At 52.1% G+C, this 25,954-nt stretch overlaps 1 protein-coding gene across 2 annotated transcripts; it reads right to left on the reverse strand.

The window, feature by feature from the left end:
- Nucleotides 1–1,827: 1,827 nt before the first annotated feature.
- Nucleotides 1,828–25,025, reverse strand: Myh6 (myosin heavy chain 6). Of its 2 annotated transcripts, none has more exons than XM_075949910.1 (39): nucleotides 25,010–25,025; nucleotides 24,377–24,533; nucleotides 23,805–24,022; nucleotides 22,515–22,658; nucleotides 22,198–22,354; nucleotides 22,086–22,113; nucleotides 21,734–21,842; nucleotides 21,425–21,517; nucleotides 20,523–20,586; nucleotides 20,196–20,294; nucleotides 19,634–19,737; nucleotides 19,404–19,542; nucleotides 18,714–18,982; nucleotides 18,267–18,437; nucleotides 16,786–17,095; nucleotides 16,148–16,218; nucleotides 15,817–15,904; nucleotides 15,612–15,729; nucleotides 15,341–15,464; nucleotides 15,038–15,174; nucleotides 13,540–13,795; nucleotides 13,042–13,284; nucleotides 12,696–12,872; nucleotides 12,288–12,433; nucleotides 11,967–12,057; nucleotides 10,124–10,513; nucleotides 9,657–9,783; nucleotides 9,448–9,566; nucleotides 8,955–9,151; nucleotides 8,226–8,409; nucleotides 7,978–8,143; nucleotides 7,753–7,877; nucleotides 6,685–6,993; nucleotides 6,103–6,306; nucleotides 4,570–4,695; nucleotides 4,188–4,463; nucleotides 3,017–3,112; nucleotides 2,236–2,370; nucleotides 1,828–1,905 (listed from the first exon to the last, which is right to left on the reverse strand). In XM_075949910.1, the coding sequence occupies exons 3-39, from the start codon at nucleotides 24,003–24,005 to the stop codon at nucleotides 1,885–1,887; spliced, it is 5,814 nt and encodes a 1,937-aa protein (XP_075806025.1). In that variant the 5' UTR covers nucleotides 24,006–24,022; nucleotides 24,377–24,533; nucleotides 25,010–25,025; the 3' UTR covers nucleotides 1,828–1,884. The 2 variants fall into 2 exon arrangements, with proteins under 2 accessions (XP_075806025.1, XP_075806024.1); XM_075949909.1 differs by having other exon boundaries at nucleotides 1,828–1,908.
- Nucleotides 25,026–25,954: the final 929 nt, after the last annotated feature.

Here is a 25,954-nt window from a genome sequence, read left to right on the forward strand (position 1 = left end):
AAGAGGACGGCCAAAGGTCTTAGGAGAAATTCCTAAAATACCAGCACTGAAGGAAAAACTCCTTGATATGAACCAGTCACACTCCCTCGTTCTATCTAGGAGTAAAGGGGGGCTTAGTTAGTGGGAGGTGACCTCCATTTGTAGCAGAGCTGGGTCTAGAACATCTTGACACTGAAACAGAACTGTCTTGATCTTCTTGAGTTCTTTTGAAGCTCCGAAAACAGGGGCCCACCCCTTTGCCAGTGGATCCACTTTCCCGGGCTGGCACTTCCTCAGGACACATTTCCTGAGTGTTTCCTGTCTACAGAGCCTATACTTGACACCAGAGATTTTGAGGTAACAGCTGGGCAAATAGGCTTGGAAAAGAGGAACTGTGTGGTCCATGACAGTCTATAGACAGTACTTCTCTGCCCAGCTGGGGAACCCATTGTGGTCCATTAACTGGTTCCATTCCAACTGACTTCTTATCCCCTCTCTTCAATGCTTTGTTCTTCTCTTGAAATGCCTTTTCCCCTCTAGGCTGTGGCCTCAAGTCCTGCTGTGCCCTTAATCCTGAACCTGGGGGCAGTGTGGTGCCATGCTTTCCTCTGGTGACTACTCTTCCCTCGAGTAGATTTCCCCTGCCTCCTGCTTCCTGTCTTCCTATCTGTGTGTTCTGGTACCTCCTCAGGCCTGGCAGCTGCTCCGGGGAAGAAGTCAACTGGACTTTGGGTTTCCCTGGACTTAGGTTTTCTAGCTGACTGCCATGGTCAGGAGGATGGAGGTGGGAGGGGCATAGTCCTGGAGGAGAGGAAGAAAGGCTAAGGAAGCGGGGGATAAGAGTGTAAGTGAAAAGATGCCATAGGGGTCGGGAGAACCTTGCCCAAATGCCCAGAAGAGGGCACGGGTTTGCCTTCCAGCAGATCTTAGTTCCATCCCCCAAGCAACTGTGTGTCTACTCCACGAAAGAGCTCAGGATGAAGTGGGGGAGTGTTGGACTTGTACCAGCTCTGGGTCTGAACATGCACCTATGTATGTCTGTATGAAGGAATACAAAGTGAGGATTGTCCCTGTTTCATCTATACCCCATCCTGACTTGCGTTTAGCATCATTTGGTACTTGAGTCCTGGAATGTTCTCCTGCTGGGGCCTGGTTCACAGAGGCTGGGACTGATATTGGCGGTGGGAAGACACATCTTATGGGCTCTGGCTAAGGAGCCGAGTAGACTGGGGTCTCAGCTGTCTCCTGAGTGTCCCACAGAAGTTTCCACGCTTCCAACCTCGACAGTGCAGAGACCTTTTTGGTATCAGTGGGAAGTTCACTTTAGAAGAAACACATGGCCCGGAACAACTTTAATTTCTGCCAGCTCAGCGGTGGAGCAGTGGAGGGCGGCTTCAACCTCCACACTAAATTCTAAATTTCCATGCCTCAGTGTCTAGTGCTGGCTTGCCCTTGCAGTACCTTTGTTTTTTCTACTCTTTGAGGGGGGGTGCTGTTTTTATTGGAGGTGGGGTCTCACATTGCCCAGGTTGGATTTGAACTTGCTTTCTAGCTGGGATGCCTCTTGCTTCTACCTCCTACGTCCTCCTGAGAATACAGGCTTGGGTCATTGCACCCGGCTTTTGCTTCTCCTACTTTTGAACTTCTCGTGCAATTGACGATGCTGGAACCATAGCTTTGCTCCCTGGGACAGGGCTCCTCACTTCTCTTTTGGTTTCTTCCTCCACAGATATGGAGTGCTTTTGATCCCACAGCTCATACAGAGGCTGTGGCCACCCTCCTCCTGGGCCACCGAAATCCCCACCTTAGATAGACAACTGGTAGAAAGGACAGAGGGAACAGGCAGACTCAGGTAGGTATTCGTGTTTATTGTGGGCTGGCGACAGCAAGGCTCTGCAGGCGGCATCATTCCTCGTCATGCATTTTCTGCTGAAAAGGCAATAAGAGGCATGAGGGCAAGGGCAAGATGGTCTGGGGAGGAATCCCTAGAGATTTTAGTGGCTTTTAGAAGACACCCTTGGAAAGACAGGGGTATCTCAGGGTTAAACTGAAGTCTTAGGATAGGGTTGCTTGTGGTTTAGAATACAGACCTAGGGCTGCTGTGAGTGGGGGAGTGGATTCTCAGGTCTAGGTGTCTGTGGGACCCTCAGGTTTCCTTTTTCCCTGTACTCCACATATCTAAATGCATGCAGGATATACATGTAGCTGCTCAGAGCATCATGCTTGAGCATGACTAGAAATCTCAGGGGAACTCACCTTGGCACCAATGTCACGGCTCTTGGCCCGCAGCTTGTTGACCTGGGACTCAGCGATGTCTGCCCTCTCCTCTGCCTCATCCAGTTCGTGCTGCACCTTGCGGAACTTGGACAGGTTGGTGTTGGCCTGCTCCTCCTGTGCGCAGATAAAGGGGATGGGAGGATGGGGTGAGAAGAACCGTGGATTCCCAGATTCTCATGGTCCCTGTCCCTGAGCCGCTCCTCACCCAGCTCCTGCAACAACCCTCCCAGGAATGTCCTGTCTTGTACCCTCCTCAGACTGGTTTTGTGCTTAACATCCTTCACGGCCACCTACTGCCTGCAATGAACCAACCCATGCTGCCTGGCGTACCTGCTCAGAATCCAGATTCACTACATCTATTCCAGTTGTGCCTCAGATAGATGCCTACAGACTTGGGGGATTTCTTCACGGCAGGGCTCGTCCACACAGCACCCACCATTTCTGTCCAGCCAGATCTCTTCTCTTTTGCTCTGTGTCTAATTGGTTCCCTTCCAGTCCCAGTTCCAACTCGTGGCCCTCTCCTGTCCTCAGCGGCACCTGCCCCTGTTCTGTCCCTACTCCTCACTTGGCCTGACATATGTGGGCTCTAAGCAACAAGTGGACAGACACAGGGCTCATACAGCACTGGGTTTTGAACTTGGGGTACCAGATACAGCTCTGATTATACTAGACATGCAGGATAAAAGGCCCCACCGTGGCAGATACTGGCTCTCATTAGTAGGTGTGTTGATAAAAGAGGGAGAGAAAACTATCAACTCACCGCCTCCTCAGCCTGGCGCTTGTACGCCTTCACCTTCAGCTGCAGCTTGTCCACCAGGTCCTGCAGCCGCATCAGGTTCTTCTTGTCCTCCTCTGTCTGAAGGTGGATGGGAGGGAAAAGCCAGTTTTGGGAGAGAGAAGCAAGTGCAATCATCATTTCCTCCTCCCTCGTTCTCTTCTGCTCCCCAGGCCTCAGCTGCTTCTCCCTCCAGTGGCTGTCAAGGGGTGCTGTCTCTCTTTGTACATCAAAGAGAATTTTAGTCGGGGACCCACAAATTAATGAGTGTTGGGGTACTGTGAGTGGGCGGAGGTTCTGAGGTTTTCAGAGCCACAGGGAACTTCTTAATGTGGACATATGCAGGGACAGGGTCTGCTGGCCTCCATCTGGTGAATGAAGGGCCCCTTGCAGCAACACGGGCACTTTCGGCCAGTGGTTCTAAGGTGACCAGAAGAGGAGTGGCAAAGAAAGCAAAAGAAAAGCTGGTATCATTGTTGTCTAGATTATTCTAATTAACAAGCCAGAATGTGGGCCGCAAGGCCAGTGGCTCTGATGACCTTAGATAGTCCTGTCTCCATGTCATTTGATGCTCTAGGATACCACTGCACATTTGTCCCTGTGCCTCTGTATCCACTCTTTAAATGGACCAATTTACTCATCTCCTTAACATTCTCCTCCCAGAAATTGAGACTAGCAAGTCACTGGCCAATGTCAGCTGTACAATTGGAGTTCTCAGACACTCTGAGAGGGTGCTCTAAGACCTTGGCTTCCTTTAGCTGTCCCAGTAGTTCCACAGGGGATCTGTTTTCTCCCATGAACTGACTCTTGTTTCTAAAGTGCCATGTGGCATTTCTTTGTGTCTGGCTGGCAGAGGGTAGAACAATTTTCTGGACTATTGTGAAACATTTATTGTAGTGCTTTGAAATACCAAAAAAAAAAAAAAAACCCTGAGAAATGTTAAGTGAAATAGTTAGGAATCTCTATTCACACAAAAATCCCTGGGCTCAAGCTGAACTGCCTCCAGAAACCGTCAGAGAAACTGCAGAGAGCACCAAGAGGTGCGGGTGAGAAGTGGTACCTAGCCTTAGTGAGGGATGGCACATCCCAGAAGGACCCTGTCTGAGCCCAGAAGTGGGCTAGGAAAGCCATTGCTGTCCTGACGTGTTCTCCCAACCTGGTAGGTGAGCTCCTTGATGCGCCGCTCGCTCTTCCTCATGCCCTTCACCGACTCTGCATTGCGCTTCTGCTCAGCCTCCAGTTCATTCTCCAGCTCCCGAACCCGGGCCTCCAGCTTCTGCAGCTGCTTCTTGCCACCCTTGAGAGCGATCTGCTCGGCTTCGTCCAGCCGGTGCTGCAGGTCCTTGATGGTCTGCTCCATGTTCTTCTTCATGCGCTCCAGGTGGGCGCTGGTGTCCTGCTCCTTCTTCAGCTCCTCCGCCATCATGGCGGCCTGTGCAGGGGAGGGGGGACACGTGGTCTGTTCAGGTCCTCATGGGCTCACTGAGCAGGCTGGGGAGATGCTGGCCTGGGGTGGGTAGGCAGGGCAGAGGACTCACGTCTGTGATGGCCTTCTTGGCCTTCTCCTCTGCGTTCCTACACTCCTGCACCGCCTCTTCCACCTCAGTCTGGAGCTGGGTCAGGTCTGACTCCATCTTCTTCTTCTGGTTGATGAGGCTGGTGTTCTAGATATGAATAGAGAAAGATCAGATACATGCTTTGTTGCTTGGTTCCATATTTTTTTCAGAGAAAACTAGAAGGTGTCATTGGAAGAAGAAGGGGAGGAGGAGGAGGCCACAGCAGCAGTAGCCGTCCGTCTAAGGCTGGGGAGATGGCTCAGTCAGTGAAGTACCTGCTACACAGACATGACCTAAGTTCAGATCCCAGAAGCCGTGTGAAAGCTGATGTGGCAGCTGCGCACATCTGGAAACACAGCAGTGCACATCTGAAAACCCAGTGCCGGGAGGTTAGAGGCAGATGATGCTCATCAACTGGTCCAGCCAGTTGGTGAGCTCCACACTCAGGTCTCCCTTCTCTCAAGAGAGAAGAAGATGCCCAGGGTCAACCTTTGACCTCTACACACATGCACACTTATATGCACATGTACCGTGCACATACATATATATATACAAGTAAAAGTCAAACAAGCTTAGCTTTCAGGATATTCCTTACTTTCCCTTCCTCGTGATAATGAATATGGTCCAGGAAATTACCAGCTCTGAAGAAAGGCTCCAGACTCCAAGGTCTAGAGTTTCACCCTTGAGCGCTTTAGTAATACATGTTTATGTATGGAACAGCGTAGTGCTCCAGTGGAAACGGGAAGATTTTAAGGAACAATAACTAGAGATGATTATGATTAGAGGAGTGTGTACTTGACTAAAGGAGAGGGTACAGTCAGGGGATGGTGTCACTTACACACGTGCTAAATTACGGAACAAAATCACACAAAGCACCGCAATAGTGTGGCACACTCGTTCTGAGTAGAGCCGGATACAGTGGGGGTTTATAAAGTGGCGTCTTCTGCACAGTTTGCCTGGCAAGAAGATGTAGTCGTGGTTCTTAGAAATGTTTTTTAAAGTCCCGGTGTGTGTGTGTGTGTGTGTGTGTGTGTGTGTGTGTGTGTGTGTGCGCACGCGCACGCACGCACATGTGAGTCCTGGTGCCCACAGAGGACAAAACATCAGATCTTCTGGGGTCAGAGTTATAGGACATTGTGGGACACCTGACTTGGGAGCTGGGGACCAAATTTAGGTCTTGCAAAAGAGCGGTAAACACACTTAACTGCTGAGCCATCTCTCCAGCCCCGTTACATCTTTAAACTCCCAAGCTCCTATCTTTACAGATCAAGCTGGAGGCTGCCCTCTAGGTCAAGACTATCAGATGACAAAATGGAGTCCATGGTCCCCAGATTTGTGACTTGGTCATGACGTACTTAGCTTCTGAGTCTATTGCTCTTTCTCAAGATAACAGTTCTCCCCAGATGAGAGTGGACCCAAGAAGTAAGATACTTTGCAATCCTGCTTGACTTGTTCTAAAATTATCCTGAGTTCTGACACTCATTGGTTACTGCACAGGGACCCTAACTTAGTCACCTGGGAGTGCAGCAGCTGCACCCGCTCGCTGGTCTCAATCAGCTCCTGCTCCGCCAGCTTCCGAGACCGCTCTGTCTGCTCCACCACAGCCCGCAACTCCTCCAGCTCGGCCTGCAGCAGGTTGTTGCGCCGTTCCACGATGGCAATGTTCTCCTTCAGGTCGTCGTTGGCATGGACAGCATCGTCCAACTGGAGCTGGGTGTCCTATGGGGAAAGTATGATGGGAAAGGGCATAGATCGTATGCCATCCAAACCTCTCATTTTGGGTCTAGCACACCCCACCCCATCCCTTCCAACAGCCTCTTGTCAACAGGAAAGTAAGCACCTATCTTATTCTTTATTCTCTGGTCCTGAGGCTCTGGTCCAGGAGGTAGGTGGCTCCTACCTTCTCATATTTGTTAACCCAGTTATTCCCTGTCCTTAACTACCTCCCATTCAAGTGTTAACCAGGCCCAGCCCTGCTTAGCTTCCAAGATCGGACAAGATTGGGATAAAATGTTTTGGTTGTAGACCTTTTAGCATCTTTCTGGGCACTACACACACTCAGATTCGCTACCTTCTGAGAGCCCTGGCTCCTGTTACCTTCAAGTGGGCCTGGGCATTCTTCAGGTGCTTCTGGGACTCTGAGGCTATTCTATTGGCCTGGCTGAGCTGAATCTCCATCTCGTTGAGGTCGCCCTCCATCTTCTTCTTCACCCGCAGGGCCTCGTTGCGGCTGCGCGTCTCTGCATCCAGGGAGGTCTGCAGGGAGTCCACCACCCGCAGGTGGTTGCGCTTGGCCTGCTCCATCTCCTCATCCTTCTCTGCCAGTTTCCGTTCGATCTCTGCCTTGATCTGGTTGAACTCAAGCTGGGCACGGAGGATCTTGCCCTCCTCGTGCTCCAGGGAGGCCTGGAAAGGGAAGAGGAGTTAAAGATGGGTAATCAGGGCTGAATTAGGTTGGGTGTTGGGGATGAGAGGATGACAGACTTTAACCAGGACTGTCACCAAGAAAGGAGCTGTGGTGATAGGCCCTGTACCCAGACTGCGGTGGGAGAGGAAATGCTGGACCCCTAGAGCCTCCTAACTCCTGGACCGTCCTCTGAAAAGGAAAGAATCTGACTTCTCAGTCACCAGACCTTTGGGACTAACATAGCAGGAGTCCTGACCCGCCAAAATATAATCATAGAAAAGGTTGAAGTTTCTATAGCCCTGTGGCTTCGTAGAAAAGCACAGTTACAATGGCTAATATATAACAAATCCTTGACTGTGTTATCTTGCTCCATCTTCATAATAATCATACACACAGTCTTATGAGGTGTATATATTAATTCCACCTTACCAATGAGGACAGCAAGGCACCCAGATGGTCTCATGCCAGGGTTCAAACCCAGGTCATTTGGCTCTGGGGCCTGAGTTCCTCCCCAGCTGTTTGAGCTGTCATTATGATGGCCAGATTCCAACTGGGAAGCAAACCTTCTGCCCTAAAAGCAGACCGTGGCATTGTCCAACGTGAAGACCTTAGCTTTGGAGGCAGTAAATGGTCACTGGGTACGTGATCTTCTACTAAGAATGGGAGCCAAGAGACTTTTGCCTTTGGATCAGGGTGACTCCTGTACGGTAGGACACAATGGGACAGACTGGAGGGTGCAGGGAGAGCCAGCCCTTTACCTCAGCCTCCTCCAGGGCCGACTGCAGCTCCATCTTCTCCACCTCCAGCTGCTTGCGGACCTTCTCCAGCTCATGCACGTTTTTCCCCCCTTCTCCCAGCTGCTCAGTCAGGTCTGAGATCTCCTCTGAGGATCAGAGGACCAGAAAGATCAATATTGGGGGTCTGTGCGATCACACTTGGTCCTCCCCTGCCCTTGTGGCCCTTCCCGCCCCTCAGCCACACACCCTGGAGGTTCTTGTTCTCCCTCTTGAAGGTCTCCAGGTGCTCCAGGGACTCCTCGTAGGCATTCTTGAGCTTGAACAGCTCTGTGCTCAGGGAGCGTGCCTCCTTCTGGGACGACTCCAGCTCTGACTGGGACTCCTCATACTTCTGCTTCCACTCTGCCAGGATCTGCAGGGCAGGGGCACGCGGTCCAGAGCTGCCCCAGGCTCCTCCCCTGCCTCCAAGGAGAATGCTCTGGCTGTGAGCCTACCTTGTCGAAGTTCCTCTGCTTCTTGTCCAGGGCTGCGGCGGCGGCATTGGAGCGTTCCACATCCACCATCAGGTCCTCGATCTCATTCTGCAGCCTGTGCTTGGTCTTCTCCAGGGAGGAGCACTTGGCGTTGACGGCCTCCACTGCCTCCTCTGCATCCTGAAGCCTCTGGGCCAGCTTCTTCCTGTCCAGGGGAATGTATGTGACTGTACTTGGGGAATCAAGGCCTTGACATGATCCCCTTCTTCCCAGTGTTGATGAGAAAAACCCAGTTTTTCCCCAGTACTCCCTGAGATAGATCCTCGAACCCCAGTCTAGAGGAAGTGAGACAGGTGCCTAGGACAGAGTCTTCTAGCATAGGCTGCTCAGCCTCTATCCCCCGCCACAGCAATCTGGGTGGCAGTGCCCCCCTCCAGGTTGAGTCCCCCCCAGGCTGAATGACGATCGCTCCTCTGACCAACAAGCTTTTTGCTCGTCTTATACGTGAGTGTCAGGTATAACCCGGGCCAAAAGCTCACCCGTCAAAGGAAACACATCAGGGCCGGCCAGCCGGATGTTCCGGTGTGCAGGAGTCAGGCTTCTCTCAGATGCCTCTCTTGTTCACCCGTCCTCCCCATTCTCCTATCTCCTGCTCCAGAAGCCTTTCCTGTGTCTACTCTGCCTGTCTTCACAGCAGATGCCCCGCCCCTTTCTCTTTGCAAATGCAGGTGGTAGCCACAGAGGACTCACTTGGCTTCCTCTAGCTCCTCCGTCCTCTGGATGGCGTCTGTCTCATACTTGGTCCTCCACTGGGCCACCTCTGAGTTGGCCTTGGACAGGACACGCTGTAGCTCAGCCTTGGCCTCCATTTCTTCCTCATACTGTTCCCGTAGCAGGTCACAGTCATGCCGGGCTGACTGCAGGGCGTGGGCCAGGGCGTTCTTGGCCTGGGAAGAGGTGGGCATCAAGGGGGTGAGAGCAAACCCAGCCTCCCTATCCTCTGGTTCTTATGTCTATTCATGTCAGTCAAGGCTCAGACTCACCCAATTAAATGGATTCTCAACATCTTTGAGTGATTTTCATATGCCTACCTCTCTTCCTTATAAATAAGGAGTCGTTAAAGGGTCATTTAGTAGGGAGATAGGTGACTAGACTATCTCTGGATTCCAGGTGCATTTCTGCAGTTAATGTCATGACCAGGGATGTCATCAAGTCTGCCCCGCTGTCATTAACTGGGCCTCACCTTGCCTTCCTCCTCCAGCTGCCTTTTGAGGTCCTCCATCTGCTGGGTATAGGAAAGTTTCCCTCGGGTCAGCTGGGAAATCAGCGCCTCCTTTTCTTCCAGTTGCCTGGCCAACTCTCCTGAGGGTGGAATGATGGGTTCGTGGGTCACGGAGCGGGGAAACCAAAGCCCCACCAAGGTCAGGCGAAGAGACGGTCAGGGGCACCCACCATTCTCCGTCTGCAGTTTGGCTCGCTGTGTGGTGAAGTCATTGAGGGAGCGCTGGGATTCTTCCAGCTTTACTCGGTATTCGTTGGCCTGGTCCTCCAGTGTCCGCGACACTTTCTCCAGGTTTGCCTACAGGCCACGACAAGCAGATGAAAGGTGAGTGTGGAAAGGGCTAGAGCTGGCAGGGAGGAGGAGGAGTTGTGTGAACCCAGACCAGACGAAGGAAGGGGATGTAGTGAACACAGAGGACAGGCAGGAGGGTGACATAGAGTAGAAGGGACTCAGTCTGGAGGGCACATGAATTAAGGAAAGATTAGTAGAAAAATGTAGGCAAAGGCTATGGAGAGGCAGAGCAGACAGGAGGCAAAGGCCACTGGCGAATAAAGGGAATAAGAATGACAAGAGATGGCATAGAGGAAAAGAAGGCACAGTTGTAAGGGAGGGGAGGGGGCCGGCTGAGAGGGCCCACCTTGGCCTTGATGATCTGCTCCATGTTGGAGGTGACATCGTCCAGCTCCAGCTTGAACTCGCTCTTCTCCTTCTCCAGCTTCTGCTTTACACGCTGCAGGTTGTCTATCTGCTCCCCCAGCTCGGCCACGCTGTCCGCGTGCTTCTTGCGCAGGGCCGCAGCTGTGGCCTCGTGCTGCAGGGTGGCCTCCTCCAGGTCCCTCCGCATCTTCTGGAACTCGGCTTCCCGCTTCTTGTTCATCTCTATCTGCACAGATGTGGCCCCACCGGCCTCCTCCAGGCGCTCACTGATCTCCTCTAGCTCCCGGGTCAGGTCTGAGCGCAGCTTCTCCACTTTGGCCCTGGCTGTGCGCTCGGCCTCCAGTTCCTCCTCCAGCTCTTCAATGCGTGCCTAGTCAGGGACACAGAGGTTCAGAACAGACCTTAGACCCTCCATTGAGGTCCCCACTCCAGAGCTCTGAAAGACTCCCAGGTACTAGGTCTCTAGCTCTGGTTTTCAGCCATTGGGTACAGCTGGCAATGCCTGGAGACATTTTCAATCATGTGGACCTGGCGGAGGATGCTATGGCAGTTGTAAGGAGAATCAAGAGGTGCTGCTAAACACCCTAACTTGAACTGTCTATCATTAGGAATTCAGCTGATGCCAAAGTTTTGAGAATTTCCTAAAACCATCCCAGCCTCATCTTGAGCAGCTGCAGCCTAAGTGCTGAGCATCTGGACTTGGAGGGGATCCTGAGACCTCATGAGATTATGAACCTCGAAGAATCCACAGTTTCACCTGACTCTGCTCCACTAACCATAATGCCGGAAAGCAAGTGTTCATGTCTTTATAAACATTTGCAGCAAGCTGCCTTGGGTGCAATCAGATACTTTGCCGTTATCTGAGCTAACCATGAAGCCTAATCAAATGCATTCCTCACTCTCCGTGGATTCCTTAGCTATAGCCAGTCCTGAGTTCTAGCCTGATTGCTGCTTCCCAAGCCAGCCATGTGCCCGCAAGGTGCCCTCTTCTCTATACCCCCACCTCGTTGTTGTAGCCTTGTCTTGGTCTTGGCTAGAATCGGAGAGTGCCCACTTAGCATTTTGGACTTTTGTCTCTGTAGGGAAGATCTGGGGGATCCCATTTTTTGGTGTAATGGACAACTTTAATGGGCCACAGAGTGACTCCTGGGGTGGGAAAGAGGGGATCTACACTTCCACTCTCAAGATGGAGAAGCTGGGACTTGATGCTCAGGGCCTACACTGAAGAGGGAGATGCTGTAGCTCAGAGCCAAGACCTGGTGAGGATAACAACATTGCTGTCTTCAAGAGGCCAAAGATCCCGGGGATGGCTCAGTATTCTGGCTAACCCAAGAGGATGGGAGAACAAACCACTCATGAATGTGGGTAAGCCTTCATTTACAGCCTTACTGCCATAGCACAGCGAGAAGAATATTGACTATAAGGAGGATAGGTGACTTACTACAGGATGCCTGTGGGCGCTAGGCTGTGTTAGAGGTTGAGGTTAGTACCCAAGGACTGTGAACGAAGCAGCCTATGGGAGGGGGCTTTGTAAGGGCTTGCCTCACCCCTGTGCAGAGGGGGAGCAGAGAGGCTCAGAGGAGCCCTCAACAGGCAGAGTGCATCTTGGGAAAAAGAAGCCCTATTTCTAGGTATGATTCTTCCCCAACAGCTTTCCAAGAAGATGACATATTCTTGCTCAGTTGTGGGAAGGCCAGTGTTTCTGCACCGAAGAATGCTTGGGTCTTGGGCTGCCTGGAGTCCCAGATGTTGTCTAGAACCTTAAACAGCCTCCCCAGCCTCCAGGCTCTGATTCCCTTTGGCCACACTGAGAAGAAGGTCACCTGGTTTTCCTTCAGTTTCTTCTGCAGTTGAAGAGCCAGGGCCTGCTCATCCTCAATTTTACTGTTCTGCTGGTTGATGTCGAACTCTTTCCTGGAGAGAAACGGACATGGGACTGGTGATCTTTCTTTCACTGGGCCTGTTTCCTTTTATTGCTTTATGCCAGAACCCGGTCCTGGCCCTGACAGTGGGGGAGCAGCCTGGTGGCTCTCCCTTCCACTGTGCCCAGGGCAACCAAACCGGTGGAAATACGGTACATGGCACTCTGTACCATGGCTACCAGGCCAGACGCCCTGGTCCCTCCTGCCCACCACAGTTCGTACTTCTTGAGTTTTTCTTCCAGATGAAGTTTGTCATTCTCCAGGTCCATGATGCTCTCCTGGGTCAGCTTCAGGTCACCCTCCAGCTTCCGCTTGGCTCGCTCCAGGTCCATGCGTACCTTCTTCTCCTGCTCCAGGGATCCCTCCAGCTGGTGGACAGAATAAAATGAATAAATGCTGGAGAGGCCGAAACCCACAGTCTTAAAATTGAAGTCCGGTGAGGTTGGTACTCAAGCCTGTATAGAAATCTTGAAAACACAAAGAACTCAGAGATGCCTGACGAGGAACCACAGACAACGGGAAAGCCCTGGGGCTAGAGACGTTAGATGCCGAGGGAAGAACTCCTTATCTATAGGTACCAACTACAAAATCTTGATCTGAGAGAAGGGGAATTTGGTTCTTGCTACTTACATCATCCACCTGCTGCTCCAGCTTGACTTTAGACTTGGTCAGAGTGTTGACCTTGTCTTCCTCAGCCTGCAGGTCATCCAGGGCCTGCTGGTGGGCCTCTTGCAGAGCTTTCTTCTCCTTGGTCAGCTTGGCAATGATCTCATCCAGTCCAGCCATCTCCTCTGTCAGGTTTTTAACCTGTCCCCCAAAAGTGAATAAAAATAAATTAAAAAAAACTAATCACATTGCTTTTAGGGTCAAAAGATGTCATCCCAGAGACACCTATAAAGATGCTACCAACTAGGCCCATACTCTGGTCTGGAAATCTTCAGGAGACCTGGGCTGACCCAGAGGAAGCTGGCCTCACCTTGTTCTCTGTGGCGTGCTTCTCTTTCTCCACCTTGGCCAGTGTCAGCTCCAGGTCATCAATGTCCTTCTTGAGCTCCGAGCACTCGTCTTCCAGCTTGCGTTTCTTGGCTGTGAGCTCAGCATTCATCTCCTCCTCGTCCTCCAGCCTCTCTGTCATTTCCTTCACCTTGGCCTCCAGCTGGATCTTGTTCTTGATCAGCTGGTCGCAGCGCTCCTCTGCATCATTGAGGTTGTCTTGTTCCTGGGGGAGGAGGGAGAGAAGAAGCTAATGATTAAAGAGAAGAAAGATGCCGGGTCTTTTAGAGGGTGAAGCTTCTGGATTCTCATACTCCGGAGATGAGATGGACAATAATCCAGGAGACAGAGAGAGAGGGAAGAGAAAGTATGTGGCTTCATGTGACAAGATGGTGCACTCTTGGTACAGAGAGGTGTGGAGTTGTGGGAAGTATGACCAAAGTGTGGGGTGGGGAAGTTAACAGTGGCTACGGGGCCTCACCGCCTGCACTTGGAGCTGCAGGTCGTTCTTCTCCTGCAGCAGGGACACCATCTTCTCCTCCAGCTCCTTGCGGCGAGCCTCAGACTTCTCTAGTGATTCTTTGACTCGTCCAAACTCCTCCTTCATGTTGGCCATCTCCTTCTCTGTCTCTGCACTCTTCAGCAGCGGCTTGATCTTGAAGTAGAGCTTCATCCATGGCCAGTTCTTGACCCCCATGAAGGCCCGGATGTTCCACTGGATAACTAGCAGGGCATCCCTGACGAGAAAGTGCGGAATTAGGAAGAACACTAGAAGGAAGTCTCCTCAGTCATGGTACCAGTCGCATTGGCCTCCTCCACTGTGTCATACTGAATGTCTGCTGTCTGACTTGCTTTTCTTCCCTTAGTGACTTATGCTTTTAAAGTTCACATGTATTATCTACCATGTAACTGAAGTTTAGCCATTTTCGCTGTTTTATAGTATCTCACCAAGTGGCCAGAATACTATTCAGTCACTCTCCTTTAGAGGGAAACTGAGGTCGTCTCCAGGTTTCTGCTCTTAAGATTAAGACCTCTGTGAAAACTGGGGTTTTGTCTCATGGTGTACATGTGAAGGGGTTTCTCTGAGGGATTGTATTCAGGAGTGGAATACACTCCTGAATGCGTTGATTAAAAAAAGTAAAGACATGAAAGCAAGAGGGGACGAGTTAGGAAGGAGAAGGGGTCAGCAGGAGTGCTGGGGGAGGGGCAGTGGGTGAATATGATCACAGGGCATTGAATATATGCATGAATTTGTCAAAAGCTTAAAAAATTAAAAGTATCTGATAGTTCAACCTCAAAGAAAAGAATAGGGCTGGTGAGATGGCCTAGCTGGCAAAGACTCTTGCTGTCAAGGCTGATGGCCTCAGTTCAGTCCCTGGAACTGACCACGGGAAAAGTAGAGAACTGACCCCTGTGAATTTCCCTCTGACCTCTGTATGCACCACGGCTCATGCACAGACACACATGCACACATGCCACCTACACGGGCACACACATAAATAAACACATAAATGTAACACATTCTTTAAAAGAGAGAGAATAAGAGCTGGTGAGTTGGCTCGGCTGGTGAAAGCTGCAGTCCTGCAGACCTGAGTTTGATCCCTTGGACCCAAATGGTAGAAAGAGAGACCCAGGTCTGTGGATTGTGCCCTGACTTTCATAGATGTCACATAGCACCCCCTATAAATAAATTGATCTATTGAAAAACTACGCATATTAAAAAGAAATTAAAATGTTTTTCAAAACCCTATACCAGTTTATACATCTACAAGAATTAGGCAGACTTCTTTGTTAGTCCAGTGTTTGAACGTGTCATTGGAGTCTTTAAAACAGTAGTTCAAAATGAAAGCTTTTGGAGTGGAGCTACTTGTCCAAATCCCCAACAAGTGGCGGAGCCAAGATCTGAACCAGATCCTCTAACTGTTTGGCACTGCTTGCCTGCCTCTCATCTGACACCCCTCCCTCCATTCCTGCCTCACCTGCGTTCCACCATCTTCTTGAACTCAATACGCATGAGCTGGCCTCGGGACTGGGCCTGGATTCTGGTGATGATACGGCTCAGCCTCTCATCACGCATCTCCTCCAGCAGCCCCAGCAGCCCCGCCTTGAAGAACACCTGTGGGCAAGTGGGTAGAACCAGCATGGGGCACATTGTTCAGTGAGCTTGCAGGTACCCACCACCTGTGCATTCTAGGTCTGACTGTGGGAAATGCAACCGTCTCAGCTGCGGCACTCAGTACGGCTACCTGCTCTGCACCCATTCCGTGCAGCTCTAGACTCACCTTGGTGTGACCAAACTTGTACTGGTTGTGGTCAATGTCCAGGGAGCCCAGCAGCTTCTCAGCCCCTTTCCTGCTATCAATGAATTGGCCCTCAGGAATGGCTGCTGGGTTCAGGATGCGGTACCTTGGGAGGGAAGTTCTCAGAGTTATTTGCGTTCTGGGTGGGTGTGGGTCTGCTCTGCCTGCAGAATTCCAGGGCCACCATAGGCCCCCACTCCCAGCAAAGCAGCCCACCCCTGGCTCCCTGAGCCCCGGGGCACCCCTTACCTACCTCTGCCGGAAGTCCCCATAAAGAATTCTGTTGGGGAAGCCCTTCCTGCAGATGCGGATGCCCTCCAGCACGCCATTGCATCGCAGCTGGTGCATGACCAGAGGGTTGTCCATCACCCCTGGGGCAGCAGTGCAGAAGGGAATCAGTCTCTGGGTAAGTGGATGCCAGGCGGCCTCCCCTGACTAAAACTTTCCCCATGGCTCACCTGGTGCCTTCCGCTCGTTGGGGATGATGCAGCGCACAAAATGAGGGTGGGTGGTCCTCAGGTTTGTCATCAGCTTGTTCAAATTTTCCTGGATATGAGTATGGTGGGGATCAGGGACCTTACGTATCTGCCCTTGGGCACCCAAGCCCTGGGCTGCAGAGGCTCCATCACCAGGACCACCCAAAGGAAGCAGAGTGAGCTCCGTTTCATGTAGTGTTTAAGTACCAAAAAATGACCACGTAACTGGCTTCTGTCCTTCCCACACACTGAGCATCAGGACAGAGGCCCGGGTTTACCCACTCCAGGTGTTCTACGATCTCTGGGTCCTTACCCGGTGGAGAGCAGACACTGTCTGGAAGGATGAACCTTTCTTCTTTCCTCCTTTGCCTTTCCCGCTGTCGCCTAACAACATGAGAAGAACCTATGAGCAAGAATCTAAAAACACAGGCACTCCTGGGCAAGGGCAGAGCTCTGCTCCTCAGGGGTTGTGTGACTTGGGCAAACTATTTTCCGTGAGGGTGGAAGTAACTGCCTCTGGAAGCTAAGGAGAGTGCAGGCTAAGATAAGGCTGGAAACACCACTACCGCCCTGCCTTCCCCTCTTCTAACCCCACCATCAAGCTCTTTCCGCTTTCAACTCTTTTTCTTCTTTACTGGAGTCATTTCAAACCACACCTGTTCTTCATTCTGGAGGCTCATCTGTCCAACCCTTTACTCAGCGATCTTGTCAATGTGCACTGAAATCTTTCTACATTTCTCTGTGCTGAGCGTCTGATGGAAATGTGTATGCCACCCTTGCTGGCCTCCAGCTACTCCCAGTCTTCAGGAGACAGACAAGTATTCCAATACCCATGGCTCAAGGTAAAGGAAGGTGCAGGCCAGTGCCGATGGACTGGTGGGGCCTGGCTGCTGCCTCTGGACCCCAAACCTGTGGAAACTCCCTAGCCCGTTGTAGGGGCTGTTCCCTTACCAGTGTCGGCAGACGCATAGGTGGAGAAGAGTGTAGCCATGAGCTTGAGGGAGGACTTCTGGTACAAACCCACCACTGTCTCATTGAGGGGGTCCTTGTTCTTTTCCAGCCAGCCCATAATGTTGTAGTCCACGGTACCAGCGTAGTGCACCAAAGAGAAGTGGGCTTCCTGCTTCCCCTTGACATTGCGAGGCTTCTGGAAGTTGTTGGACTTGCCCAGGTGGTTGTCGTACAGCTTGGCCTTGAAGGTCATGTCTGAGGCCTTGGGGAACATGCACTCCTCCTCCAGGATGGACATGATGCCCATGGGCTGAGAGCATAGAGAAAGGAGAAAAAGAATCCCTGATTACACGTCCAGTTTTTTGGAGTCCCACACTCTGACAGGAAGATCCTACAGACCTGCATTGCCAATGAGGGTGCTTGGGCAGAGCCTCTTGGCCCAAAATAGGAAGATGTTATTATTATTATTATTGCTATTATTATTATTTTGAGACATGGTTTCTCTGTGTAGCCCTGGCTGTCCTGGAAATTACTCTGTAGAGCAGGTTGGCCTTGAACTCACAGAAATCCTTCTGCCTCTGCCTCCCAAGTGCTGAGATTACAGGTATGCACTACCACTGCTTGGCTGATAATATTCTTAATTAAACTATATCCAATTACATCTGGAGATATCCCACATAATTTCCCCCCAATGGCACAATAGCTATTCATTCCTATGACTCCCTCAAGGTCTGCAAAGACTAGAAACAAGCCACTTTTCAGGCTAGGGAGAGATATGCGTCCACAGGCTACAGGGGCAACCAGATCCCTGTCAGCAGCAATTCAAAAGTTGTTGGTGGTAGGCCATCTAGGTTCTGAAAACCCTTTTCTCCTTTAAAGAATGTATGTTTTGTCTTTCCTTGGGGCTAGAATTCTTTTGAATTTGATGACTCTGGAAACTACTACTCTAGAAAGATACATATAAACTCATAGTTTAGGGAAGTCTGTGGTCCCTGGAAAATGAGAACCTTGATCTATAATTCAAGCAATGACTCAGCTTGTGGGAAATTCCCATTTTTGGAGGATGGTGGCTGACCCAGACACTGGGCTGTGGCCCATATCAAAGAGCAAGGCCCTGCAGGCAGTCACCACAGCACGAGGGACACGGGTTAGAAACTGGTTATTTCTCAGCAAGCAGGAAGCACAGACATTTCCAGGCTCTGTCTAGGATTCTTCCATGAACGATGTCTCTTATGTGACAGAAAAGGGTAAGGAGTCCCTGGGAGGTGACCATCTTATACTGGAAAAAGCAAAGAAACTTTCCTCCACATCTGAGGTAAGAAGAAAGCACTTGTGGGTGCCTGTGACCTCACCACAGTGGGTGAAGCTGGGTCTGGGAAGCAGCTTGGGATTCTGGGGACTGTAGTTTCCTGAGGGTAGAGAAGATGGAACTACCGCTTTGTCTGGATTGTCAGGGAAGAGAGCTCAGGAGCCCGGCACACCTTCTCAATGAGGTCGATGCAGGCCTGCAGGTCCATGCCGAAGTCGATGAACTCCCACTCGATGCCTTCCTTCTTGTACTCCTCCTGCTCCAGCACGAACATGTGGTGGTTGAAGAATTGCTGCAGCTTCTCGTTGGTGAAGTTGATGCACAGCTGCTCGAAGCTGTTGAACTGGAGGGTGTGACAGCCAGTCAGGCAGGCTGACTCAGGGTCTGAGTGGCCATGGGGTCAGCCTACGACTGTGCCACACACGGAGCCCAGCACAGGCATAGCTGGTCCCCTCCCAGGTCATGGCAGGGAAGGGACAGGGACTGGCTCTGTCACTATATGATCCCCACTGCCATCCTGGGCCTGGCCCATGGCTAGCCCTCCACACGTGACCAGAGGTGTGAGTGAGTGGGTGAGGGACAAGTGGCGTCCCAGGCAGGCCAGGGTTCCTGGACTCACATCGAAGATCTCAAAGCCGGCGATGTCCAGGACACCTATGAAGTACTGGCGTGGCTGTTTGGTCTCCAGGGTTGCGTTGATGCGAGTCACCATCCAGTTGAACATCTTCTCATACACTGACTTGGCCAGTGCCCCGATGGAGTAGTACACCTGCTGGACACTCTGCCCCTTGGTGACATACTCGTTGCCCACTTTGACCCGAGGGTGGCACAGCCCCTTGAGCAGGTCAGCTGAGTTCAGCCCCATGAGGTAGGCGGACTTGTCAGCATCTGATCGACAAGGACAGTAGGAGTGATTTCAATGCCTCCCTTCCTTGTCCCAATTAACTTCTGATCAGTGTGGCCATGGGTCCACTTTCCAAGGCCTCATCCCACCACATCCTCCACTCCCTCTCTCTGTCCCACAAGGCTCCGTTCCTCCAGCCTGCCTGGGACCTTACTGAAGAGCAGGCATGGCAGCAGGCCTGGCCCTGGGTGAAGACGTTGGCTACTGATCTCATACTGCTCCCAAGATCCCCCACTTTCAGTATAATAGTCCAAACGACTTTGTTGCCAAAGGCTTGTTGAATAAACCGTTGGGCACAGCATGGAGGGTTCAGCCCCTGGTGACTGCCCTCTGCATGTAGGTCAATAGGCCTCTTCCAGCCCATGCAGTACCTAGGGTTCCCTCAACACTGCACCTCCCCCACACCTTCTGTGCCATCTGGCTCCGCCTGCTCCTCTCGCTGCTTCTGCTTGAACTTCATGTTTCCATAGTGCATGATGGCGCCAGTCAGCTTGTAGACACCAGCCTTCTCCTCTGCCGTGAAGCTCAGCACGTCAAAGGCGCTCTGGGACAGAGGGAGAGACATGGAGGTTGGGTGGAGGGTGACCCAGGAGCTCTCCAGAACCCCCGAAGGCATCTCCAGCCTCCTCGCTCACATCGGTGGCCAGAAGCTCCTCGGAGTCATCGATGGAGGCCACAGACACCTCTCCCTGAGATACGAAGGCGTAGTCGTAGGGGTTGTTGGTTACCAGCAGCATGTCTGTGCCAAGCAGGGAGGGCAAGGTGGGGAGGGGGGAGAAGGAGGTAGAGAAGGGGAAAGAGGAGAGAATGGAGGAGAATTGGAGGGAGAGAGGACAGGGGGGAGGTAGAGAAGAGGACGGTCACTGAGGGCCAATGAGAGAATACAAAAGAAATGAAAACACGCAAGAAAAAAATCCCCAAGGCTACAGTGAAAGGGAAGGAAAAAGACAGTGGACCAAAGAGAAGTGTGTGGAGAGGAGGAAGAAAACGGGGAGGAGAGACAACATGGTAGGCAAGAGAGGAAAGACAAAAGGAGGGGGAAGGCACTTGATAACACACCCAGAGAGGTGTGGTCCAGCAGGGAGGAGGAAGACAGGAGCAGAGGAAAGAGGAGCCAGGGGAGGATGGATAGAACCAGGGGAGGAGCCCACGGGGACCCTCTGGGGAGGCCGTGGGCAATGGTCAGGCTGGCCTTACCCAGCAGCTCTGGCTTCTTGTTGGACAGGATCTGGTAGAAGATGTGGTAGTTTCTCTCAGCCTTGAGCTGGAAGATCACCCGGGACTTCTCTAGAAGGTCTGGGGGAAAGAGAGTGAGGAGGACAGGTAGGTGAGAGGAGAGAGCCGAGTCAGCAACAGGGCGGGATCAGAGCGAGAGGCTTCCACACCACGGTGAAGACTCCCAGGGAAAGACTGGTTCAGGAAAGAATATTAATACCGAAAGGCAGGCAGAGATCTAGGCAGGGACAGAGGGAGTGAGGAGATGCGGCTGTACGGCAGGACGGGAGCAGGTGTGGAGGTACTCACAGGTCTCTATGTCGGCAGAAGCCAGCTTTCCGGTGGCTCCGAAGTGGATCCTGATGAATTTCCCCTGTGGGTAGACCAGACAGAGTGAAGGCGCTGGTCAGAAATATGGACTCACATCATCTTGGACGTCAGCCCAACCAAGAATGCCCTGGATGATTCTAGAATGTAAATGGTCTATTTGATTTTGTACTTTAGTATCAGCAAAACTAGGAGAAGGCAGCTCATGCCCAGACACCAGTGAGAAGCTGGGGGGGAAACAGCAGCCAGGCTTGTTCTACGCCACAGCCCCTCTCTGTGGCTTTCACCTCATCACCTCCTGCCAGTGTTCCGTAAGGCAGCTGGTATCACCCCTGTTCTACAAGTGAAGGACTTGGGGCTCAAGGAGGTTGGTGACTTTCTCAGCATGTAGAAATTCAGGCCTTTGGGCCCAGGGTGTGGGAAAAGGGGAAGAAATGTTGAAAATGTCCATAAGAGATTTCAAATATGTCCCAAATTTATTCTGCCACACCTCTGGAGAGTTTGGGTCTCTTTCCTGGGTTCCCAGAACTCAAGGAGCCAGAATGGGTCAGGAGGGTGTGTGTATATGTGTATGTGTATGCGCAGGTATGCATGTGCATGTGTATGTGCATGTGTGTGTATGTGCATGTGTGTATGCGTGCGTGTGCATGTGTGCATGTGTATGTGCGTGTGTGTATATGCATGTGTGTGTACACGTGCGTGTGTGTGTACATGTGTATGTGTATGTGTACGTGTGTGTGCGTGCATGCACATGTACTTAATGATATCCAAAACCCAGGTGCGATATAATCAACCAAATGTGTTGACTGTTGGCCAAATAGAACTGCCATCATGTTCTTGACCAGTCCCGATGAGACCATTTGGTATGGTCCAGGATCACTCACGAATCTGGAGGAGTTGTCGTTCCTGACAGTCTTGGCATTGCCGAAGGCTTCCAGGGCGGGGTTAGCCTGGATAATCTGGTCCTCCAGGGTGCCCTGTGAAAGGAGCAGAAGTTTGGGGCTTCATCTTCCATTCATTTCTAGACGGTTTTGATTGGCCGGCTGCCTACACCGCTCCTCAGGAGTAGGGCTGGATGGATGATGAGTCTTCAGGCCACACGTGTGTCCTGCCAGGCGGATCTTCTGCACTAATCCCACAAGCCCTACTTGCAACCCCGCAGCTCCTCTGCTGAGCCTGTGACCCATGCTCACCTTGTTTGCGCTGGGATTGTCCTTCTTGCGGTCTCCTATGGCTGCAATGCTGGCAAAGTACTGGATTACACGCTTTGTGTTCACCGTTTTCCCAGCTCCGGATTCTCCGCTTGAGGCAAGAAGGGACAATCAGAGCCCAGGAATTCCACTATTGTTCATACAGAGTTCTCCATGTCCTTTCTGTCCTAGCCCTGGCCACCAGAGCCCAATATCACATAATGTTTGCCTTCTAAGAAGAGACCAGGTCCCATACCTTTGAATTATACCCTGAAAGCACTCTTTCCCACCTGCACCCCAAGAATCAGCCTGGGAAAACCCCCAAAGCCCCTGTGGAAGATTAGTGCTTGCTCACGTGATAAGGATGGATTGGTTCTCCCGATCTGGAAGAGAGAAGAGGAGAGACAATGGGTTGGGGCTAGGTGGGGGCTGGGGTGAGGGGACACAGGCCAGGACACCAGGCTCACCTGTCAGCATGTACTGATAGGCATTGTCAGAGATAGAGAAGATGTGGGGCGGGGCCTCGCTCCTCTTCTTGCCCCGGTAGGCAGCCACAACTTCAGCGTTATACACTGGCAGCCACTTATAGGGGTTGACAGTGACGCAGAAGAGGCCTGAGTAGGTCTGAGCAGAAGACAAAGACGGTGTGTGGTTGGTAAGGGGAGTCTAGGCCTGGCAGGGGGCAGTCAGAGGCATCCCTGGCCACATCAGCTGGGCGAGAGGAAGCTGGGTTTGTGAGCCCCCTGGCCTGTGTAGGCCTCTGCAGCGTGCAGCAGCCACTCACGTAGATCATCCAGGCTGCATAGCGCTCCTTGAGGTTGTACAGCACAGCCGGCTCGTGCAGGAAGGTCAGCATGGCCATGTCCTCAATCTTGTCGAACTTGGGCGGGTTCTGCTGCAGCACCTGGTCCTCTTTTATGGTCACCGTCTGGAGAAGGAGAGTGGGTGATGGGATGGACGACCACTTTCCTGTGGGCTCTTGTCAGATCTTTCTCTTCCCAGGACACAGCTCTGACTTGCCATCATTCCCCAGTTCTTAGGGGACAAGGGTCCCAGCTTCCTGCCCCTAACTCACTAGGACTCAGGCCCCAGGTGGTTTCCTGCCCACACTCTAAAGATATTCTAGGGTTCCTTTCTCTTGCCAACCCTGTCCCTATCCAGTGGCCATCTCTTTTCTGCTCCCATGTTTTAAATATATAAAGGCAAAGCTGGGGACTAACGGCTCTAAAATCAGGGTCCACTTGTCATGTGTGACTCTTGGGCTGTCTCCTGGACACAGTCCTCAAGGGCACCGCTGCTCGAGGAAAACCTTTCCCCCTATGGGAAAGCAGCACACCCCAACTCTGCACTCCTCATCAGTCACAGTTGGGGCTCGATTGATATCAGTTTGCTATGACTTGATGCCAATAGCATCTGGCAATAGGGATCCAGGTGGTTTTACAGTGGAAGAGGATGTGCCTTCATAGTGGCCAGAGTGGGCTGAACCGGGACGGATTGGAAACCTTTGTGGGTTGTAGCTACCAATCCACACATCCTTGTGAAGCACACCTGTGAGGCACACAGCTCTGAGCCCCACTGGTGACAGGGTGAGAGGCTCATGGTAGACCAAGCACCCAGGGAAAGGGGCATTTAGGTGCATTGCTGGCCTTAGGATTCAGCTCTGGGCTCAAAAGTTCTGCTCCTTATGCCCATCTGGGCCTGCATCTGCTCTTGGTTTAGGGGAAGGGAATTGGAGAAAGGGGATTCTTGGGGGAAACTGAGGCACAGACAGGAGGGATGCAACTGCCAGAACAGAGGTCTGTCTTTAATGCCGTTCTTGGGTCCTAATCTACAGACCTCCCTGAGGAGGAAGACAGCATCCATCCTTTCTGGCAAGAGAGCTTCTCTTGGGTTACACTGTGATGCACCTGCTTAGGTTCCCCTGAGAAGGTTCTGATCCCGGGGTTCTCAAGGGGACATACCTTGGCATTTCCACCCATTCTCAGGTGCCTTAGATCCCACTATAGGTGGCTCCACCCTGACCCCTCTCCCAAAGCTGCCCCACCCCACCCCGTCTTTCCACGGGTGCACATACCTTGCCATTCTCAGTTTCGGCAGTGACCTTGCCCCCCTCCCGGGACACTATCTTGGCTTTGACATACTCCTCCTTGTCATCAGGCACAAAGCACTCTGTGCGGATGTCAAAGGGCCGAGTCTGGGCCTCTAGGCGCTCCTTCTCTGATTTGCGGAGGTATTGGGCCGCTGCCCCAAAGTCAGCCATCTGGGCATCCGTCATCTTGTCGATCTGAAGCCCTTATGGGGGAGATGGGAAGGGTCGGTCATTCCTGGTGCGGACCCAGGCTTCTGCGTAGCCTCATCTTTCCTAGCCCACCCCTGCGCTGCCTCTTCTGTACCAGTTCCTAAGGATCTGCCACCACTGCCCCATGTAAAGTGCCTGCCTCCCCGACCTGTCTGTCCTGCCTGTGAAGTCATCTGAAGGAGGCTCTCTGCAAGAGGTCTGTATGGGGTAGGAGTGGCCAGAGTTTGTTATGGGAGGGTGCTGGGCTGCCAGGGGATGGGGGGAACAGAGAGAGAGGGGTCTGGCAGCCTGGCTTCTGGAAGAATCATGACCCGCTGTCTGCAGGGGAAACTTGGGGGCATTCTCACCTGGCTAATCTTTTCACAGATAATCCTGAAGAATTTGAACCACAGCTGGGATGAGGCTCCACAAAGGTGCAGCCAGACAGAAAGAAGAATAGGCAGGATGAAGAACAGCAGATGCCGGCAGGCAGGTGGCGAATCCGACCCAGAGATCCTGACTAAGCTAGAACAGGCCAAGATAGGGAGTGAGGCAGATAAGAAAGGACACAGCATGGTTGGGGCTGTGGCTCACTGGTAGACTGCTTACCTGATTTAATGTGTGAGCCCTGGGTTTAATTCCCAGCACTGTGACATAGAAAGAAAGGAAGGATAAACACGAGAAGGGGGCAAGGGGAGTGAGAAATGGGTGGGAAAGGAAGAACACACAAGAAGGCAAGGCAGAGAGACAGCAGAGAAACGTGGTCAAGGCAAATCTTGCTGAAGACCAGGAGGCAAGATAAGACCAAGATAAGGAAAGCAGGCCCAGGAGGGAGAATAATGGCTGGGCATCTGATGCTTCCTGTGGAACCCCTGTTAGGGAGAACCTCCCAGACTGCTGGAAGACCATCCTAACAGGTAGATCTCCAGGGAAGGCAGCTTCCTCCTAGGTGGGGACAGTCTGGTGTGGCTGGAGAGCCCCCACTCTAAACTCCCTCTTACCTGGGCTGCAGAAATCTCTGTCCGACGGCTCTCAAGGCTCCGGTTCCTTTATATCCCATTTCGTGTGCCTGCTGCCTAAATTTGGAGTCCATCTGGAGGACCCTCCCTCCCACTCTCTCCTGGCTCCTCCTCCTTTGATCCCTTGGCTCTGGAGGTGACAGGAGGACAGCAGGGCCCCAAGGTTTGCCCATGAAAGGTCTGTTGCCCTAGCCCCTCTAGCTCCAGGGCCTTTTTTTAGTCCTTGGGCACATTCCTCCTCCCCAAAGGGCCGATGGGCAGAGGAGGGGAGACCAGACTGTCGCACCTCCCCACGCACATGGCCCTTACTTCGGTTATTTTTAAGCTGAAGGGTGAACTGAGCACACTGGGTAAGGGTCACCTTCTCTCGCATGCCTCATATTTATCCCCTGCCTTCAGCTCACAGGCTTCCTCCCCTCCCCTTTCACCCTGGCTATCTGCACAGCTCCAGGCTGAGGGGCTTTGCCTACTCTCTCACACCTGGAGTTCCACAGCGCTAGATCCCAGGGGTTAGAGTCCAGATGTTCAGGGAGGGCATCTTGTTCAGGTGCAAGACTCAGTTTCCCTTCGTTAGTAAAAGAATTCTCTCTCTCCCCCCCCCCCAACCCCACTCCTTACTCTGTACAGATGCTGTCTATGGTCTCTGTTGCCCATGTCTCTAGACAACTATCCTCCAAAGGCCTTGCTCCCTTGGTTTAGGACACATATGGAGTCTTCATCCTGTGTTTGCTTCTCCCTGACATGCAGGCCATCATCCAATCTCTTTAAGCCATGGGAGGGACTTAGCCCACTCTGCCTTGGGCATTTACACACAAACTTGCAGACCAGTAAACTTCACACACAGAACTGAACGGCTGCACATCCATGCCCATTTTCAGACACACACACACACACACACACACACACACACACACACACACCTTTACA

The sequence above is a fragment of the Microtus pennsylvanicus genome, chromosome 15, assembly GCF_037038515.1.
Source record: "Microtus pennsylvanicus isolate mMicPen1 chromosome 15, mMicPen1.hap1, whole genome shotgun sequence".
NCBI lineage: Eukaryota > Metazoa > Chordata > Mammalia > Rodentia > Cricetidae > Microtus > Microtus pennsylvanicus.